This window comes from Dermacentor albipictus, chromosome 6 (genome assembly GCF_038994185.2).
Source record: "Dermacentor albipictus isolate Rhodes 1998 colony chromosome 6, USDA_Dalb.pri_finalv2, whole genome shotgun sequence".
In the NCBI taxonomy this organism is placed as follows: Eukaryota; Metazoa; Arthropoda; class Arachnida; order Ixodida; family Ixodidae; genus Dermacentor; species Dermacentor albipictus.
In genome coordinates, this window is record NC_091826.1 from 20,161,424 (window position 1) to 20,182,639 (window position 21,216).

The 21,216-nt window shown below is 45.6% G+C and overlaps 2 protein-coding genes across 5 annotated transcripts in view; both read left to right on the forward strand.

The window, feature by feature from the left end:
- LOC135921040 (claspin-like) overlaps positions 1 to 14,709 on the forward strand; it is a 34,420-nt gene extending 19,711 nt beyond the window's left edge. For 2 of the 3 annotated variants that reach the window (XM_065455348.2, XM_065455349.2), the window contains exons 11-18: positions 1,577 to 1,717; positions 4,363 to 4,527; positions 5,492 to 5,613; positions 7,018 to 7,145; positions 9,024 to 9,099; positions 9,239 to 9,291; positions 12,608 to 12,748; positions 14,527 to 14,709. In XM_065455348.2, the coding sequence (XP_065311420.1) occupies positions 1,577 to 1,717; positions 4,363 to 4,527; positions 5,492 to 5,613; positions 7,018 to 7,145; positions 9,024 to 9,099; positions 9,239 to 9,291; positions 12,608 to 12,748; positions 14,527 to 14,637 (937 nt within the window). In that variant the 3' untranslated portion in view covers positions 14,638 to 14,709. The remainder of the gene's footprint in view (positions 1 to 1,576; positions 1,718 to 4,362; positions 4,528 to 5,491; positions 5,614 to 7,017; positions 7,146 to 9,023; positions 9,100 to 9,238; positions 9,292 to 12,607; positions 12,749 to 14,526) is intronic. The other variant, XM_065455350.2, reaches the window with a different exon arrangement.
- Positions 14,710 to 15,567: 858 nt separating this feature from the next.
- LOC135921043 (orphan steroid hormone receptor 2-like) overlaps positions 15,568 to 21,216 on the forward strand; it is a 32,403-nt gene continuing 26,754 nt past the window's right edge. Inside the window, exons 1-2 of one of the 2 annotated variants that reach the window (XM_065455352.2) lie at positions 15,568 to 16,492; positions 20,684 to 20,821. In XM_065455352.2, the coding sequence (XP_065311424.1) occupies positions 20,743 to 20,821 (79 nt within the window). In that variant the 5' untranslated portion in view covers positions 15,568 to 16,492; positions 20,684 to 20,742. The remainder of the gene's footprint in view (positions 16,493 to 20,683; positions 20,822 to 21,216) is intronic. The other variant, XM_065455353.1, reaches the window with a different exon arrangement.

The window sequence follows — 21,216 nt, forward strand, 5'->3', positions numbered from 1 at the left end:
GAAAGCGTTTCACAATCATGAAAAGGGTTCAATATTGTGAACAGTAGGCTGTCTAGGCTGTCTATCCTCCAGTCCGTAAGTGAAAAGCTTCTTGCAACTTCTGTTCTTGAAAGCGGGCGAATTTCTCACTTGAAGCACAGTGCTTGGCAGTGTGCTTAGCAATGTGTGAAAAACACTACCGCCTGTAGACTCCAACACGTTTTATCAAGAATATAGCCCCTGCATATTGAGTGATGGACACATTCAGCCCATTTCGTACCTTATAACGGTTGATTGCAGAACAACATTGATATGGAGTTGTGGTAGGAATGCTCAACTTGAAGCCACACAAGTACTAGTTTGACTCTTTACACTACCTATGATATTCCTTTTCTTATTTTAAGAGGATCATTCAAGATTTTTTTCCAAATGAGTAAACATATTCGTGCCATCTTCTAACTCATAATTGCTCTTCTCAGTAATTCATAAAAAAAAAAGATATTTTTGCAATTACAATGTGTGTACTTGATACCGAGGGCAGTAGCCAAAGAAAATGCTTTGAAAATGAGAAAAAGCATGTGCAGACGCTTGTAAAAAAGGGTCCCTTCTACTTATTGTTTCACCTGAGCTCCTCTTAAATGCTCACAAGCAGTGCAACCTTGTTTTGAAGTCACAGCCTTGCTGGCATCATTACACTGCCACACACCACACTGTACCACTTAGCACATAAGGGGTATGAAGACTTTCACTTACAGAATATTGCTATAGACTGTCAGGGCTCATTCTCCTCCAGTGATGCCTGGTGACACTAGTGCCTTGGGCAATACAGTATCGCCTTGTAATGCAAAAACACTCATGTACATACTTATGTTTTGGTACACGCTAAAGTACTCCAGACCCCAGCTGGTTTAATTTAATTCCAAGGCCCCCACCATGATGCCCCTCAACGCCCATGCATTGAATAGGGGCATTAATAACCTTACTGGTAGATTTTTTTTCAAATAATTTGTTTATATTTACTGTTGTACAAACCTAAATCACCCAAAAGGCATTATTGTAGGGGGGGTTCAATTACAACCTAGAAGCTAGAAGTGGCATATTGTTAAATTAGTAATACAACAACAGGAATAAACGTAGAATAAACAATAAACAGTCATGAATCAGTAAAAGCAAACCAGCGCTTATAAAAGGAAACATGCGCTTTATACAGTTTTGGGTTCTACAAGTGACAAATTGTATACAATGGGCACAAGACAAATAGTTCATTAGATGACATTTTCAACATTTAGAAAATCCTGTGATTGAATAAGAGCACTTGGAAACTTATTCCTGTGTTCACTTGTACTAGGGGCACAAAGAGTATTTAAAAGTGCTATTCTTTGTTTGTATATTTTGTTGTGTAGATGTGTGTATTAACAGTTCTGATGCGGCACAATGCACTGTTTTGGAATGGAACTTCAAGAAGAACAGATGTTATTCTTGCGAATGCAGCAGTACTTTGCTTGCAACAAGCTTCTGCCCGTTGTCCAGCATTTGTGCATGTCTTACTTGTTTTGTGTATGTATGCTTTGTGTACCTATCTGGCTTTTTGATGCAGTGCTCAAGCTGATCAGATCGATGAAGACGAAGATGACAATGACATGCTTGAAGCCAGCCCTGGTGAACCAAATGAGGAGGACGTTGGAAGTGACAGTGAAGTCGAAGACACTCCTGCTGCAAGAGAGCAACCAGCGCTCAAGTGAGTTTCCTTAGTGCAATTATTTAGTGCTGCATCCTCGCACATATCTGGTGGTCTCGTTTATTTATTTCTTTGGTTCTAACAAATTCTTCAAAAACTACATGAAGCATTATAGATCAGTTCTGTTCAGATCAGATCCTGTTCAGGTGGCCACTGGATGAACAGGCAGACTTGCAGTACAAAATGCAGTGCCCAAAAATCTGATCAGAAAGTTTCAGTAATTCATTTATTTAAATGTTCACTTTAGAGAACACGTTGCAGTTGAAGAATTGAGACTGAGCAGGGGTGAGGTCTTAACTACTTAACACAAATTTTGAGACTGGCATCGCTTTTGAGATAGTCGTCTAAACTGTGCGGTGAAATACAGTTGTTCCAGTTAAGCCTAAAGCATCCATCTAGCACAATGCGTTGGTGGGCTAGTTGGTGCGAATCCGGTACAGGTTGGTGGCTCCGGTACAGGTACAGGTTGGTGGCTCCACCGCATGGTGCTCACTGCGCATGTTTCTCTGGTTTGAGCGGTCTATAAAGGAGTGACGCAATAAAATGATGTCAGTTGAGAGTAGCGCCTTGTCCTGTCATCTTTCTTGTGTCTGTCGTTTTGCGCTAAACAAAGTATTCATGGATCCATCTAGCAGTTTGGGACGACCTTAATAGTAACTTCAGTGCATTTTTTAAGCTGAGTTTGAGGACAGATATCTCAAAAGTGGTGCTAGTATGAGCATTTCTGGTAAGCAGGCATGATTTCGCAAAAGCTGGTGCTTTAGCTCAATCGTAGAGCATCACATGCATAAGGCGCAAGATGTGGGTTCGGCGCCTACGTGCGGCCAAACCCAGTGACAACAACAATGGCGTCCTATGGCTATCCTACGGACATGTACTGCCAGGATATTGATATCCTAGGGATGTGTTGAATACGTCCTGCGTACGTCCCTCCCCTAACCATTTGGATGCGCTTTCCATGTCTGCGGACATCCCTTGCATGTCTGCGATGGACATTATGGGGACATGCTGCATACATTTTACAGACATATATGCCAGGGCCTTTTGCAAAGTGTCTGCCATAATTTCAATATGGTCACAGCATACGCTGTGTCACAGATGCAATAGGTGGAGCCCCCGCACATCAAGTACAGGTGCGCTGTGTGCACATGTTACGTCTACCAGACATGCAGCATGCTCATTCTTCTAGGCCTTCTGCCAGGTGCAAGTGGCTAAATAAACTGAAGTTCTCAAATGAAATTGCGTCTGAAAATTTGTAAACTATGACATGCACATGCGCTGCAGACAGGACAGCTTCGCATTGCCATTTGAACATGCAAAAAAACATTCTGTTACGAGGAAACTCAAAGATAAAGCTTCAGTTGGAGGACAAATATTCACGTGTATGCTGGAAAAGGCTATGGGGTAGCCTTGGGGCATCGGTAGTTGAATGTCTGAAACAGGCCCATGTCCGATATCCTTGGGACTTCTGTGGTAGGATATCTGAAACTGGATGTCCTATTTGTCCTCGAAATGGTGCCATGGACATTGGGACATGATTCAGATGTCCTACAGACGAAGTGTTTTCACTGTGTGGACATTGGTACATGTTTCGTATGTCCTACGGACAAGTGTGTGTACTGTGTGGGGTCTAATGTGGGGTTCTCACACCGTACTCTTGGGACAAAGGAACGACAACACAGTAGTGCAAACAATCACAAGGGCATTTATTGCACCTTTCATACATCAATGCCTGCTAGCCGAGTTGCTATCCACAAAACATGCCGATGGGCGCGCGACAAATCTAGAAGTCCGACTCGCCGCGTCCTCGCGAGCGAATATGTTCGCCCCATGCTGGATCCCAACGCCTGGTCGTTCGCGTGTATAGTCACGCGAATCGTGGCGCGTTCGAAGGCGGCCACGCGAGGCGGTCTCGCAGAAGCATCGGTCGGCGCGCACGCGGGAGACGTCCCCGCCGTGCGCCGATCCGCCGGGAAAGCGGGCCGCTGCACGTGCGGCACGGCACGTCAGTCCCGCTCGCTGTCTCGAACCCAAGAGAACAAGCGCCTTCCTTTCGGCGCCCTAGTAACCTCGCGGCGCGCAACACTAGCGCCATCTCTCGCACTGCGCCTGTACCACTCGGACCGCCGCGTGTGCGGCGAAGCCGCACTACAGGAGACGCGCTATGTGGGAAAAACATCAGGGGAGGCGCGAGGGTCGCGCATCCCCACAACTGGGAAGTCATCTGTTTTCCTGATTTCGTTTTCTCATTATTTCTGCATCTCGATTAAAGAAAGGTCAGTTTATATCACCTTTGGTTTTCTTGGCTTTATTGTCTACTGGCATCATGTAGTTGCTACTAATAAAAGACTAAGGCCTTTAGGTCCCATATGTCTTCTTGATCATGAAAATACAATTCAGTCAAAGTAAATCTAGCTTGCTTCTTGCTGATATCAGCTTGTAATGAATATGTGCTTGAAGCAAATATTGGAAATTACGAATGTCCATTCTTGTGAGGTGCGACTTTATTATAACAGGGTTCAGCCATATTACATTGCTGAAATAGCTGTGTGACTTAGGTTGTCGATACGACGTAGTGCTCATGCATGCTTTGTATTTGTGCTGCGCTCAGGAACTGAAGCGCGAAATGTTTATCCATGATTCAGGTTGCAGGACTTCTTTGAGGACGAGGCCGAGCTTTCCGGAAGTGACGTTGGAAGCGACGGTGAAGACGAGGATGACGATGAAGGCGTGCTGGCAGACCTCATAGCCACAGAGAATGAGAAAGAAGACACCGACAAGATCCGGGAAGAAATTGGCCGCTTCCATTTGTGAGTCATCGCTTGACTGTCTTTGCAAAGTGAATCATTTAGTGCATTGAGGGCATGAAAAAGTAGTGGAAAGAAAGCATACATGTGCCTGCTTACCTTTTAGTCTTTCCTTATTGTTCCATTGCTATATTGAGGTGAAACGTTAGTAATGTTTACTTAATAAGCAATCGAGACACTGTGTTAGAAAAACTTGCTGTTGGTAACTCATTATGGTAAAACAAATTAGAGCTCAAAAACCACACGGGCATACATGCACACACCCACACACTCAATCACTCTGACTTTTCAGAGTGATTGTGTGTGTGGGTGTGTGTGTGTATGCAAGTATGTCTTTTGCATTCTAATTTCTTCTACCATAATAAACACTGTGTGACCATCACATAAATGCTTATGAGCAATCGTGCTGTTTTATAAATTAGATGCTCTTTGCAGTGTGTGCTCTGGTAAGAACTCAAATTGCTTCGCACAGAAGTGGGGACTGGGTGGCTATTTCTGCGGCTGAGCAAAAAATAGCCACTGAGAAATGGTTATGGGTTCAGTTACTGGCTGCATTTCAATGAGATGAATGAAAAAATTCTCATGTGCCTAGCTTTCCATGCATGTTAAACTGCACGGAATTTTTCATAGCTCGCGCATTGCCTTGTGCCATTGAACACTCCGAGATATAATTTTATATGTTTGAATTGTTCTGTTCTAGCTGGATTTTTGTTTTAGGCATGTAAAGCATACTCCTTGGCTGGGAAAGTTTCTTTTCGTCAAATTGACGATACAGGCATTGCATCGTGGAAGAGTGCCGATTTTGGCTTGATCGATGACGTTGCAAACAATGTGCAATATAACAGGGCCATCCATCTTGATCACCATAGTTTGTTTCTGTGCGAGTGCCTGTATTTTCTTCTGCAGTGTCTGCTTGCTGTGCATTGTGTTGTAGCTTGCGATTCTGAGTTGCTGCATCGTCCTTTAGCAAGCAGCTTCTCGACGAGGACAAGCGCGAGTTGAAGATCTACCAGGAGCTGCTCTTGGAAGATGGTGACCTCCACTCAGACGGTGCAGGGCGTCAGCGACAGTTTCGTTGGCGAAACTCAGGTACGCATACCATAGTGCTTCGGCCGAAACTTGAGCACATTTCACATTCTCAATGTCGATTAGATAAGCATATTGGCCACTTTCATTCAACCAACTGCAGCTTTTGTTTTAAAAAAAAACCTATGGCAGAAATTATCAGGGGCAGGTTGTCAAAGCAAATTTATAGCTCCCCAGTAGATCTGAGATGTTCTGCTTGGGATATGTGTTGGTTATAGCTCTATGGGTTAATGCCATGGTTAATGCCATGTGGAGGCCTTCAAGTATCGACATCTAAGACAGGTAGTCTACAGCTTCACCGTGTAACAAGACAAGAGACATGTTGATGTATTCACATTGCCTAAACCTACGGTTATAGCATCAGACATGCTGCAGCCAGCGTCTTGTGAAGTGTTACCTGTGTTGCAGAACACTTATTTAAATCCTCCATTCATGTGCCAGTGACCCAGCATAACGCTGTCGTCTGCAACAGAGGAACACTGTGCGTGGGTGATTGCGGTGCACCAGTTCTGCCGTCTGTTTCACTACCCGAATCGCGCTACAGGTGGCAGGGATGCGACACGGCGAGGGAAGCTGGAGTATTCGTATAATTGCTATTGCACATACACACAAAGTCGGAAATATCTGCTGGCCAAGTGGTGCCAGATGACTGCTTTTATGTTGGATACTTTGTGGCCTTAGATACTAATACAGACTTTCTGAGTGGCATGGGTTTGCTGATCTTGTTGCAATATGGTATCTGATTACAATGTAACTTGTGTTTCCCACTTTTGTATTTTTCTCATTGTTTCTATTCTGTACATCTGGTTGCATTTTTTTCTTTCTTCTAAATCATGCCTTGGCTCTTGGCCGGCAGCACGTATCAAATAAACTTTATTAAGACAAGTAACTATCTGATGTTGTCTTCTCTACAAGCAAAGCATATGTTATCTCGTTGCTTAGTTTCCTATTTGCTTGCATGTGTTTCCTTTTCTTCCCCTTTTTATATTGAATATATATTTAGACGTAAGCTAGTCTAAGTGTAAAGCAGAAAAAATAAACAAACATTTTTTTTTCATTGTCACTGTTAGCGTAAATCTGTACCTCTAGTCTCGTTTAGTAATAATCTGTCTGTCGTGTGAGTTCAGGAAACAACACACGAAGGAAAAGAAAGCATATAAGACTTCTACAAAGTAACCAGCACAAGAGACTATCTGTAAAGCCACTTGAAATTCAGCGTAACTGATTGTGTCAGCTAATACATTCCAAGAGTCACGACATCTGTGAAGCTGATATAGTTTCAAAATTGTGTTGCGAGTCAGCACGGTTGTACTGCCAGCCACTTGTATTTTTGCAAGCTAACGAAGGCATAATGACCCGTGTATGTAATACGGGGGTTCGTGAAAGAATGTGCCTCTACACCCACAGGCACTGATGACCTGGACCAGCGACCTGGTTCAGACGGTGAAGAAGAGGCGCACATCGAGACGGAACAGGAGGCAGACGCAACATGGCGCCTGCAGCGGTTGGAGCGAAGACGCTGGCTGCAGGAACAGGTGCGGGGTCACAGTCTTTGTCTGACCTTTCTATGCATCACAAGGGCTTTTTTTTTTTTCCACATCTCGGTGATTGCCATTGTGCAAGCCTGCATTCCACACAATTTTATGCAATGAACTCGTGGCGCTGTCTCTGTCGAAAGACTCAGAGGCAGAGCTCGGGATTGTGGGTTCATTTTTCCAGCCACTGTGGTTGTATTCCATTGGGAGGAGTGCTCAAGCTCACGTGCACTTTTATGAGCTCCACGTGGTGAACATTAATGCTGAGCCCTACACCATGTTGTCTCTTCTAGCTCGGTTGTCGCTTTGGGATGGAACATAAAACACAATCACACGATTGCCACATGCAGGTTGTTTCTTCATCCACTTTCATTTCCGTATTCCTTATTATTGTTGTTTCTATATTTGAATTAAACATAACAGTTATATTTCTGCTACTTTTTCTGTGGCTTCATTGTCTGTTTTCTAAATGTGGTTATTACTAGCAAAAAATCGACTTTCTCAGATCCCCTCAATCTGATAATCAATTGGTCAGTGAGTCAATAACTCACTCACTCGCTCGCTCACTCACTCCTCACTCACTCACTCACTCACTCACTCGCTCGCTCGCTCGCTTGCTCATTCACACACCCACTTCACATAATCAATCAATGTTGCTCTCTATTTACGTTATGCAGCAACAAATGTTATACATTTGTTGCTGCAAAGCTCAGCAGATAGTGAGGGACATAGTTTTTTCATGCTTCAGAGTACCAACAAGTGTTACAGGAGCCTTGCTGCCAAGATTAGTGACAGAATTTGTCATGTGCACAGCACTGTTAGTGACAAATAAACTGTTAGTGACACATAAACCACGGCACATAAAATGTCACGCAAGGCCTATAGAGTGAACACTGTATACGTGCCTATACTTATAACCCACCACAGTGACTCAATTGCAGTGGCATTCTGCTATAATCACAAGGTTGTGGGTTCAATTCTCAGCCTCTGCGTCTGCGTTCCAATGGGGGCGGAAACGCAGAACCAATTGTGGGTCGTGCTTTTGTTGCATATTAAGCAGACATTTAAGAGAAAATTTTGTTTTACCTCTATTAGTCAATTACTGTATTTACAAGAACTGAAGTATGCACACTAACATAAGGCGATATAGTGTAGCTGTTGGATTTCCCAAAATACCGAATAATCGCAAGCCCCTGGAATAATAGGGATATATGGTGCGGATTATATGCGAATTTCACCTTGAGATGTGACTTCATGGCAGCGTGAATATTGCCTTATGGTATGGCATTACGGTAGCGCATGCCGCGCTGCTGTGAAGTCACACCATAAGGAGAAATTCGCGCTGCCGCAGTCCTACCTCAATCAACCTTTAGTGTTGAATATTTTGAATTCTTAGTGCAGGTTATACAGGCAATAAATATGGTACTGCCTCCCTGCCAAGATTTATTAGTTGCAACAATTTGCCCTGTCGTCCAAAATCTGGATCGCCAGAACCTTGCCTTATATTCGAATACATACGGTGTACTTTTAAAATAACAAAAAATCCACTCTTACCATAAGAAGAGATTTGGCAAGCCAGAAATGATGCAATAAAGCCTAATGACGGGTGCCAATGATACCTTGGACTTCCCGCACCTGCTATCCCTGGCATCATGGATTTTCCTCCAACCATAGCATCTCTCGTAGCCCTTGTGTTCATTTGAAACGTTAAATCTTGTCAACCAATCTTGTCAACCAACCAATGTCTATTACCATTATCATGAAGAATGGGGCTGTGTTTGCTCCTTAAAAAAATGTCTGAGTTACCAGGGAGTGTGTGTTAAATCTTAAATGTAACTCATGTGGCAAAAGGCACTGCAATTCGCTTTCTTGTTTCAGGAGTCCACAGAGAGCCCAGACACTCCTGACAGTGCATCCTTCTCCGAGCAGGAATCGTTGCTAAGAGCTCCTACAGGTGATCCAGTTACTTTGACTAACGTCCTGATTTATATTCTGTTCTGTTTCTCTGCATTACTCCGTTAATTGGACTTGAGTTTCATGCTGCTTTTCACATTTTTATCTCTTCCCCTCCCCCCTTTTTTCCCTTTCTGCAGCGATAGCAAAGCAGGAATTGAAGTTTAGTAATAAACCAGCAGCCAAGAAAGGGGTAAGCTTCACAGTTTTTCCATACCTCTCTGTGTACTTTGTTGACTGAGATTTGTGTAAGGAGTAGCAGCGCAGCAACGGATTAGCAGTGGAATAATGTAAGTGGAAGTTGTTAGCAGTGGAATATTTGTGAAGTCATTGTTACATCCTCAGATACCTCACCCACCTAGCAGTCGAAATTAAGAGTGGAGTTGATCTAAGCCATGTGATGCATAGGAGAGTTGCCAGAGTGACAGAATTGGTGTAAAGGAAAGGGAAGTACAGTCAAGGATGGCCAAGAACTCAGTGGTGTGATTACATTTTTAAATTTGCAGGCATAAAATGGAATTAGCTGACACAAGACAGGTTCAAATTAGAGATCACTGGGACAGGCTTTGCATACTGAAGTTTGGTGATAATAGTCTGATGTCTGATGAAATAGGCTGATGATAATGATGACAATGATGAGTGTAACAATAGGCTGGTCTCACAAATTTTCAGTCTCCGGGCAGGAACTCTGTGCTGTGGTTCATGACACAACGCTACCCCAACGACGACACAAAACACTAGAGAAAGTAGTAAAGAATGCTTCGCTTGAAAATGGTCTCGTGCGTAGAAGTATAATGTAAGTTCTTCAGTCACAGTAGCCATTGGGCATCATAAACAGCTACTCACAGAGATACACACAGGTCGGCCACAATGGTGTCCTCTGATGTTCACATGCACTGATCTAATTTTCCCTCAGCACCAATTTCATTTCATTGTTGCCCTCTTGGTAATGTGCCTAGTCCAGATTCGGAAGTCGAGACGCAGTCTTTAGCCATATTGCTATGCTAAAACCAGTTGGAAGAGGCTTAGCAAAGAAAGAAAAAAAAAAAAGGCAGCAGGCTTCGACACTTCCTGTAGCTCTGAACTCGCTGCCGCACTAACAGCCTCTCATTGAGGAAACTGCCATTTTTCTCAAGCATAACTTCTCTTTTGCTATGTGCACAATGTCTTCCTTGTCCGAAATCTCTTCCTTGCCTCCAAGATAAATGCACAGACACCACCAACTTGAGAGTCTTTTCGGTTTGCAAAACTTCACACAAGTACTGCACTGTAGTGCATACAACCCAGAAACAATAGTTTCATCAAAAGTATATTTCACTCAGGTGATCATACACCTAAAGGACATTTATGATCGAGATTATTCCTGCACCCACCGCGGTGACTTAGCGGCTATGGTGCCGCCATGCTATAAGCATGAGGTTGCGGGATCAAATCCAGCGGCCGCATTTCTATGGGGGCAAAATCCAAAAACGCCTGTGTCTCATGCATTGGGGGCATGTTAGAGATCCTCCTGGTGGTAAAATTAATATGGCGTACCTCATAATTAAATCGTGGTTTTGGCACATATAACCCCAGAATTCAATCCAAGATGATTGTCAGCTGGGTTGGTATCCACCTTTCATTAGGTTCAAGCTTTCTTCTTTTCTTTCTTTTCTTAAGTTTTTAGTTTGATGGAATGTTGCCTGGGATGATGTAAATTCTCTTTTTATGTGCTGCTCGCTTTCCTGCTATTGGTTATGACCATCTGGTGCACACAATATTGTATATACTAGTAGTTTCTATACGTACATAATCTTACTCATTGTAATAAATACCGGGAAAGAAAAACAATTCACAATAGCGCTGTGGTTTCCTGCACACATGGGGTCTGTCGATCCATCTCGGAAAAATTTTAACGAGATGGCCAACGCAGCTGCACGAAGACTTACTATCCGTGCTTTACGCAACCAGGACCATAATAATATACAGGAGGAGAACAGGGACCAATTACTTACATATAATTAAATCACGAAGCATTACTACATGAGCAGAAGGGAATTACCATTGCCAGACGCTAAGCTCAATAGAGCTCAAGCAGTGACTCTGAGATTGTTACAGACAAGAACTTATCCGAGTCCAAACTTTATTGACAAGCTATATCCAGAAAGAGAGGTCCCAATCAATTGCGAGAAGTGTAATGGCATCATTACTCTGGATCACATGCCTTGGCAGTGTCCTGTGTCTTTCACAGACTGGGACAAGGAAAGAGACTGGTGGCGACGAGTCCTTCACAGTGGAGTTCTTTTAGATCAAGTACAGGCCGTCCAGGAGGCCCACGATACGGCAGTAAGGTTAAACCTTACTGTCCCAACATGGGCAGCCTGCAATACTTCGGTGCAGCAGGCAGGGCTTAGTTTCCTATTTTAATTATTTTACTTTTACTAATTTTTATTGCCCAACACAACCCTTATGTCCCAACATGGGTGCAGCAGGCAGGGCTTAGTTTTCTATTTTAATTATTTTATTTTTATTAATTTTTTTTGCCCAGCACAACCCTTATGTCCCAACATGGGGGGAGAGTTCTACTGCCAGGGGACCACCTCCAAGGGAACGGGACACCAGTGCAAGATTTATTAATAAAAGGAGTAAATAGATATAAAATGAACATAACATGTCTTCGTCTTGACTAACAATATTGCTTCTTCCGGCTCCTGTTGTTTTCTTCGTCTCTAAGTTTGGTCGTGAGCTTTATCTTCAGCTTCTTTCCGGGGCCAGGACTTCGTGGGGTCGTCTTGCAGGTTGTTCGGACTTGATGTATCTTCTTTTTTTTTAACTTTCTCGGTTTCTGCACCCTGCTCAAGCTCTTACATTTGGCGACTATTATTAAACTTGAGATAATTATTCTGTAATAAATACAAAAGGATAAAATATTACTGTAGGGAAATTTTTCCCCATTATACATGCATTTTTTCTTTTCCTTTGTTATGTTTTTTTTTTCATCCAAATTATCATTTGACATACACTTCATGTCCTATTCATTTCTTTTTGATTCGGCAGCCTGCGATACTTAGGTGCAGCAGGCAGGGCTTAAACCTCTTTCTTTTATGTAATTTTATTTGCCCACCACCATTTTCTGTCCCAACATGGGAGCCAACTGCGTCAACCTAAGGGTTGATCTTCAGGACTAGAATAAAGTTCACCACACCATACCATAGTGCTGTGGTTAGCTAGTCCAGGTCTCAGTTGCACATTGCAGTTAGAGCAACAAAAAAAAAGTGATGGACAAGAAAAAATGAATATATATTTTTTTTCTTAGACCTATGGCAAGGGTCAAGCTGAAGATGAGGAGATGACCTAACGACAACACAGTAATGATAATGACTTGATAACGACAGCAGTCATCAGCATAGTGGAAAGGACAGCTGGACACAAGAAACCCAGTTTCGAACAACTGTCACTGCAAAAGTTTCAGTGGCAGCATGCAAGCAGGATTTTGCTAATATTACGGCGCAATTTCTCTTTGTTCCCAGGCAATGTGTGGTTCTTTCCTGAGGCTAGATTCTGGAGTCCTCGGCCGCATTGCCGAACGCATCAAGGGTGCCGCTCCAACAGAGGTAGAAGGTTCAGTGACCACAAAGAATTTCGTATTCAGGGCTGCCGAAGAGAAGCCTGTGAGTATAACAGTTTTTGTCATTGCTAGCATGGTTTCACACAAACAGTCATTGTTTTGCTACTGTAGTAGAGACTGAGGGCTCACATTCAACTATGTCCTAGAGAGTTGATTAATGCATCCATTATAAATATTGACATTCTTGGTGTCGGGTTTTTTCGAAGGTGGCGCACCACCAGCATCTTCTTTCTTCCCCTCAGATATTGTAAAATGAACACAACGGTTTGTTTGTTCAGAAGGGCAAAAATGGCGCAGATAATGGCGAACACTCTGTTGATATGGTCCTCGCATTCCCATCTGATGCCAGTGGCATGGCGGGACTGAAACGCGTAAACATACCGGTACGTCAGTGACACTGAAATGGTTAAATAACTATTCTGTTGCATTTATATTGTTTGTTCTATGGCAACATCATCCTCTGCCTTGCCAAGCTGCTCCCTGTGCGAGCACTTGTAGCAGACGACAACTGTTCTGCTGGACCCAATGAAAGCTGGCTAAGGGAGGTGAAAATGTTGAATGGGAATTGCTAAAGGTGACAGTGTAAGCTGAAAGCAGCCGGAGGGTGCTGCAAGTGCTTCTTTGGTAGCATGCAGAAATGCTGCCGAGACTCAGTTTTACATGGATGCGCATATCTTGTCATAGTGTATGAGTATACATCCAGAAGTAGATAACAATGTGATCAGTCTCCTGAACGCCTAGGGATAAGACTATAGTGAGAGGGTAAATATTGACACAGTGAGCATAAGAGACATTTAAAATATTGGTGGAACATATGTATATCTATGCTGGAAAATAACAAGGAATAAGGAACAGGACTGAGAAGAGTCAGAGTGACGTCGAATGAAAATTGGTGCATGGGCTGCTGGTTGGTATAATCAAGTGCTTATTATATACAGCAAGGAGGGAACATAAAGCATATTTGAGGGGTTAATTAAACAACCGCATGAAGCCAGCAGGGAAGCATTGAAGAAAAACTTTTTTTTTTTAAATTGAATTATGTATAGAAGTCAAGTTAAAGGGAAGCCAAACTTGCACTTTTACTATCACGCATGCAGTGTTTCGTTGTCTAGTGGCTCCATGTGGTCGTAACAAACAAAAAAGCACATCGCTTGCGCTCGGGACCAAAACATAGTACATGGCACACTGAAATCTCAAACGTGCATATAAATGTGCAACTTGACGTAATGTAACTCCCGCAAGTAGTAGTTGTTATGTGAAGCAATTTTTCTGTAGAGAGCACCACGAATCAAGAACAGTGACACTGCGAGATGGGTAGAGTGAGATTTCAATGACCGCACTAGCGTAGCTTGTGCAGCGTTGCCTGATAAGTATAAAGTGGAGCTTTGAGGCGACATTTTGACAAGACAACTTTTCTCAGTCAGGCCCTGAGAAAAGTAAGTATCCTTGTCGACGAAATGTCGACTGGAGACATCCCCTGCTCGACCACTGTCAGTCATGCTGGAGTGCCTCACTTCAAAGGGGCATTCACTGGTGATCGTTATCATCATGGTGTGATGGTGGTGGTAGGTTGTCCTTGAACATTCTGGTTGTCTGAAATGAAGTGTCAGAGTAGCTATAGGAAGATTTAAAAAAACTGTTTCTAAGCAGAGTTCATAAACAGATGCGCTTGGTTTTTCCAGAGAACAGAAAACAAGCAGAAATAACATTTGGACAGTTGGAAGAAAAGAAAGAATAGGCTTATTACCTTAAAACCAGTCACAAGTTTTATGTGTTGTTCATATGTGTTCAAGTTTAATGCTTTTTGTTCCTTATTTTTAGCAGAAGAAACGACCATCTACCAGTCAGCCCAGCCAGGAATCGAAGAAACCCAAGCTAGTGGAGCTTTCGGAGCAGAGAGAGTTAAAAATCAGTGTCTTCAACTTCATGTGAAAATTTAAACATATCATATATAGTGGGGATTTTGTATATTGGGACTTATTTTAAATAAACATATTTATTTTATTTTTGGTGCTGTTTTATTTCTCCCATTTTCAATCCTGGAACACGAATTGCTTGACAAACAATTTTTGTGTGTTTAAGCTAAATGCATAGTTCCTTTCTTCTACGGAGATTTTGAGGTATTATGTGTGTGCAGTTTTCTTCTTTTTTTCTTCACACGGGTTAGTTGCACTCAATTGGTGGTTGCATGTAATTGTAATAGTTGGTTGCAGTAACATGCAAAGTAATGAAGTAATGATCAAATGCTCCAGCATGTGCAGTTATTGTTTTAATGTTGTGTATGTTCACACTTCTGCCATAGTGGGCAAAGTTGTGCGCAAAACACCGTGTGCATGTAGCAAAGTGTGAATATATATTGCAAATAGGTTGTGCTAAATATTTGTATGGCTCTTTATGTGGGTGCTGTGTCCATCCAGGGAGTGGGGTGTGTGGGATTCTGTAAGTGTCCACCTAAGTGGATATGTCCACTTCGTCTGCTGCTGAAGTTCTGATTGGCTAGGCTGGCATACGCGTCAGAAGGGGACAGGCGCCCCCAGCCAATCATTACTCCAGCACCAGACGAAATGGGCATGTAAGTGAACACTTATAAAGTAGCCGCAACCCCCCCACCCCCTCCCCAGATCTGTACTTTCCTTTTCGATTTAGGCTTAAACTTGCATATTATTAGGTACCCAAGAGGTAACGAGATTTTACAAACAAAGCTTCAATTATTGGTCACTAATTAATGAGTTATGGTTAAAATAAAAACAAGAATGCAGACAGGAATGGTTTAAAAGACTGCATTTTGATGAAGCCAGTGTCTATTCCTTCTTTTGGGCTGTTGTACTGGGGCCACTGAAGTGGCAGCGCAACACATAGAACATTTATTTTAAGGAAAACTGAAATTCGCGCTAGTCCACCAAGCCGACTTTCGTAAAATGGCGCCCTTATGCATTTTGACAACCTTCACTACGAACAACTTCAAAGTGAGCGGGCTTGTGTTAACGTGGTAGCCAGCGCCACATATGGGTCGCCAAGAAAAACTCGCGATGTCCAGGCCTGGCGGGGCTGGCCTTTGACCACGGGCACGGAGTGAGAGAGAGAGAGGCCGGCGGTTTCGCCAAGTTTCGCGTGATGCGGAGTGGAGGGTCTGTTTGAATGGGTGCGGCATTCGCTTCCTTTCGTCTTCGTGTCCCAGGCCATGTGTTCGGGGAGCCTAGAAACGCCGCCATAAACACGCCACGACTTCCGGCCCGACGCTTTGGGACTCCGACACTCTTCGAACCCTTCCGCCTCCGCCTAGCCCGTCGAAAGCTCCCCGAGGTTCGGGTGGTTGGTCCGGAGCGCGAAAGATCGCCCTCCCGCGTCGGCGTGACGTCTCCGGTCGGCCAGGCCAATGGGATATTTGCTAAATATTTGCGTGCGCAGCGGTTTTAAAGGTCATGAACTCTAACCTTCCCGTGTCGCGGAGACTTCGACGACGCTGCCGCCGGAGCAACAAGCCGCGGCGCGCCCGGGTACCGCTACGCCGCCCGCCTAGCGTGACGACGACTCGCTTGGGGTCACACCGCCGGCGCAGCAGGCAAGGTCAGTTGCGTGGTCGCCGTGCCCTTTGCGCCTGGAGGAAAGTCGCCCGTGCAACCTGTGACAACCGGCCTGCGGCGGTCAGCTCGAGGGCCAGCGAGCTCGGCGCAGCCACAGAGGTGCGCGTCAGCTGCACGCGTGTGCCGCCTGCCCGTCGTGCTGCGCTGACCCGTCGCAGCACTCCGGCTGTCATCGCGCTGCCAGCACCGTCGCCACAGAGCAGGTGAGTTAAAGGCGTCGCGCGTGCGTAACCCGGCTGCTCCGTCGCGTGTTGCGAGCAGCGAGGCGGGTTCGTTAAATGTAGCTGCGTTCACGGTGAGGTCACTGCAGCGCCACTCGCAGTACCGTGCAGTGTGCGCTACGCTGCCACCCGCCGGAACTTTAGCTTTCCGTTTGAGCTTTGCGCGTGCTATTTTTGTCTTGCATCTGGTGGAGTATACTCGCAGGTTATTCCGTTATCGAGGGCGCGTGATCCTGCTCGCATGGGCCGTGACTCGAGCGTAAATGTTCCTCCGTAATTTATGCACCTCAACTTCGCAATTTGCCCGAATTTAACGTTTTAATGCGTGTGCCCGCATCTTGAGTGTGCATATATATCCGACCGCGTCAAGATTGCACGTGCGATTTTAACTCGCACCTCGCGAAACCGTGGAGTCGAACGTCGATCTTCGTACAGGGAGTATCGCGTTGCATTTTGGTTGCTGATCTCGCGTGCCACTATATGTCAGGCCCATTTTTTTTTTACGCGTACGGCGAGTGCGTGCGTCGTCGTGGTGTGCATGCATATCCAGTCGCACAAACGCATATGCTTGCGTAACAACAGCAGGTTCGAGCGCCGTGTATCGTAGATGCGAGCATATATGACCTGCGACCGTTTGCCCGATCCTCTCGCAGGTGTGTGTGTGTGTGTATGTATGTGTGTATGTCAGAACTTCGGCCTGAAGCTGCTCTAGGCGGCGTACGTGAGTAGCTGACACTTGGACGCGCTCTGCGGTCATGTGGAGTGCGCGTTTTCCGGGGCGAAAGTCGAAATACAGAAGGTCGTATGGAGAGAAAAAAAAAAGAGGGAAGAAAAATAAAATAAAACACGAATAAAATAAAAAGACGGGCCAGGCGGAGCTTGCTTTGCTTATTCAACGGAAGTGGAAGGCTCGCTGCCCTCTGAGCTCGCGTTCTCTTGCAACCTTTCGTCGCGGGCTGCTCTCTCTCGCGCAGGGTCCAACTCCGAGTCCAGAAATAGTCGGGAACGCACGCCGGCTTCTCAAGAAAGCGACGAGCTTGTGCAGTACTGCCCGTACGCGCGGGGAGGACAGTTTTAACCCTTTTCGTAACAGACAAGAGGAAAGAACTCGAGGCGCAAGGATGGCAAACGCTCCGAGAAAGAATCTACCCTCGATGGGCGCGTGTCTTGTCAACTCCGGTGGTCATGACGTCTATATAGATCCTCCCTCCGGTGCAAGGGCAAACAATCGTGTGAGGCTGGTGCTTATGATATTATGTAGCTTCCCTGAGGTATAGCTATAGAATAGTCTGCATTGCATAATCACAGCGATACGCCGTTGTACACGCTTTTCTTGGATAACACAGAATCAAGCTAGCCCGAATTTACGCTCGAGAAGTTCGTCCCCTGAAATGCCGAGTATAATATGCATTGCGTATTATTTCCTGATCATATACACATATATATTCGAAGTCTAACGGTTGTAACAGAATTAAATAAATAAAAAGAACGATCGAATACCCAATACGTGTCTGCAGGTGTTTAGCATAGTGAAAAGCACACACATGCCTTGTCGACGCATGTGTGAACTTTACACCCTCCCGTTCTAGCGAAGGGGCATCACATGCCCTCCCCGTTAAAACGAGTATCCGGAGAGCGCGCCCCCTGCCAATGCAAAGAAGAAAACGTACGTGAGAATATCAAAATAACCTTCAGACTGCGATATGCAGCTCCGAGCGTTTCTTCTTTCATATTTTTTCCACATTTAACGCCCGCTGATTTTTTTTTTTTTAATCTTGCTTTCTAGCACGAACGAGCAGCCTCCCTCCCCCCCCCCCCCCGTCCTCCTTAACCAAAGTTCAGAGCACGTGACATTCATTGAAACCACGCTAGCCGAAGGGCGACGCGTGCGTCTGTCGGGCCCCTGGATTTCGATGACGTGGCCCAATCTGCAACTGCTCTGCCCTTTTCCAGAGCGCTGCTGTCCGTGCACAGCGCTGGCACAGCGAGTCGTGCACGTCCGGCTGACGTACAGCATGGGGGCACGCAGCCATGGCGAATGGAGGGGGGGGGGGGCGACCGGCTGCACCGCGGCCGACGCGCGTCGGCGCTCAAGCGACCGACCAGTCGACCTCGCCGAGGTTGGCGTTATGCGCACTTTTCCAGCCTTCTCTTGTTTATTTTTTTTCGTTTATTTCCCATTCAAAGCACGTCGTGTCCAGCCAGCGCGAAGCCTACCTCCTCTCCTTGCATTTCTTACGGACCCGGCCCCTTCCTTTCCGAAGATGAGGGGGAGGAGTTTTCCTTCTCTCCCGCTGCCTTCTTGGTTTCGGATTCTTCCTTTCCGAAAGCAGCGACGAGACGGCGACGTCTTGTTCTTTAAAAACGTGCAGCGCTGTGGCCTACTACTGGGCGCGCTGAGATGGTCGCAGAAAGGAATGGTCACACGAAGATCTTACAGCGCCGCATGTTAAATGCGCCTTCGTTCGAAATATATCAAGTGCTCGTTGTGCCTCTTGCGGAGCCGCGGACGCTAGTGATCGAATTGCTTGAGATAACGCGCTCGGAAAAATGCAAATGTCTTGCGCGCGTGCTTCTCGACGGTATCCCCCCCCCCCCCCCCCCCCCTATTGGCTGCCGGCCAGCTCTACTGCACGCTTTTCGAATAGACGCATCGCAGGCGCGCCCGTGCAAAGAGCATGCAGGGCCCGTGGTCATGCCACTCGGCTGATGGCCGCCAGTCGGCACGCCGAGTTCTTCGATGAGCATGTTGTCGTAATGCGCGTTTGTATTGAATAAGAAATCGCCCGTGCATGCCCCCCCCCATCCCCCTTCCGTGGCACCTCGACGCCGTCTGTCATCAGCTGCGCCGCGCCCGCAGCGCTGCACGTTCGTGTGTGCGTGCGTGCGTGCTGGCGGCGAGATTATTAGGGGCGAGGTTTTCCACGGCCTTAGAGGAAGAAGAAGACAAGGCGCGCTGGCTGCTGCGTTTGCGGCGGCCTTGACCGATTTTTAAGAGAGCGCTTGGCCGCGCCGAGGTCGCACGGGCCACGCAACGCCACGCGCGCGCGTGTTGAATGGTCCCAGCTCCAGCTGCTCGCTGGGGCGACTGGCTGCAATCTCTCTGACGTTGACCTGCCCGCCGCCGCCGCCAGTGCGCAAGGCGCGTTACGGCGCGCGCGGCCTTTTTATTACTCCCCAACTGGCCGGCATATGGAGGGCAGGTTTTTGATAGAGTATTTGATAATCGCTCGAGGGACCGAACGCGTCCCCGCCATAGCTACATGAGCGAGCGCAACCCCGTCTTGTTGAGCACGCGTCCTTGCGTGCAGCATGCGTACTGCACGTCTTGTGCGTCACCGTCGCAGTGAATTGTTCTGTTAGGTGTATATATGGAGCGTAGGCTTCAAGAAAACCCAAGTTGCTCCCTGTATAAAGTGCAGGTTTTGCCTAGAAATAAAAAATGAGCTATGTAAAATGTGATGTGTGTTTCTGTTTTTCGCAACATTGCGTGGGCTGCTTGAATAAATGTGCTATGCTGGAAAAGCAATACTGCTGTTCGTCCATAAAAAAAAAAAAAGAAACAGCCTAAACATATTCTTTCTTTGTGTCTGCTGTGTTTGTGAATTGTCGATCAAACTTTACTAATCCAGTGTGATACCTTCCACCAAAAATGTCACGCAGAAGAAGAAGACCTTTTCATTCACGACGTAGCGGTTTACATTTTCTCACAAACTTTGGAAAGCTTGAAAAGTCTGAGTTATGAGAGATGCCCACTGTAAAATCTTTTCCAACGTGAACGTTTCTTAGTTATTGTTTTGCATAAGACGCCCAGTATGTCAAAGCCACTGTTCACCATCTTCATTCAATACATTACCTCTGCTTTTGCCATTGGTCACACGCTGCAATCTAACGGTCAATGCTGGCATGAAAGGCACTGCACACAGAAGCATTTCATCTGTGTTGGTGGCAGGGCGTGAGTGGTCAAAAAAGGCTGGGGCGCCAGGGAGCAGAGCGATCTGGAAACGGTGTGAATGGCCAAGTGACAAATGGGACAAAAGCCCATGCCTCACTTGTCACAGCACAATTGAGGCATATATAGTATGTGGCCAGCTGTTGTCTCCAGCCTGTGCTTGGTTGTTTCAGTAAGATGGTCACCAACCTCAGATAAATGGTCTTGTTGTCTACCTCCAGCATTTCAACCAAGCGGTGCAGCATGCAGTGCTGAAGGCAGCACTTGAGGAGTCCAGTCAATGGCGTCAGTGGACTCTCAAGACAGTGTGGATGTCAAGGAGGAGCGACGCAGTCCTACGTCGCTGGCTGGGGGATCAGGTAGTAATCTTGCTTGAGCAGTTTCTTGAGGATGATTTAAAGGTGCGCTAAGAGGAATATTAGGTGAAATTTTATTAATAAGTTAAGCTTCTGCAACTGTAAAAAGGAGGTTCTTACTGAAACAGGAAGCTTGGTAAGCCAGAAAAGACGTGAAAATGAGAGACAGGAGAGGATGGCTGTTAACTCTGAAGTTCCTACATTAATGAATTGTGATGCCATAAATTTTGACAACTTCTGCTATGGTCTGGTTACTTGTTTATTGGTAAAGAAGGATTACATCACATTTTAAAGGAACCAATGGGTCAACAAATTTTCACAACTTTTCCTGTGTCGAAATGGCCCAAGTACGAGAAAGTACCTTGAAATCAGTGGCATATCGACAAAATCACTGTGGT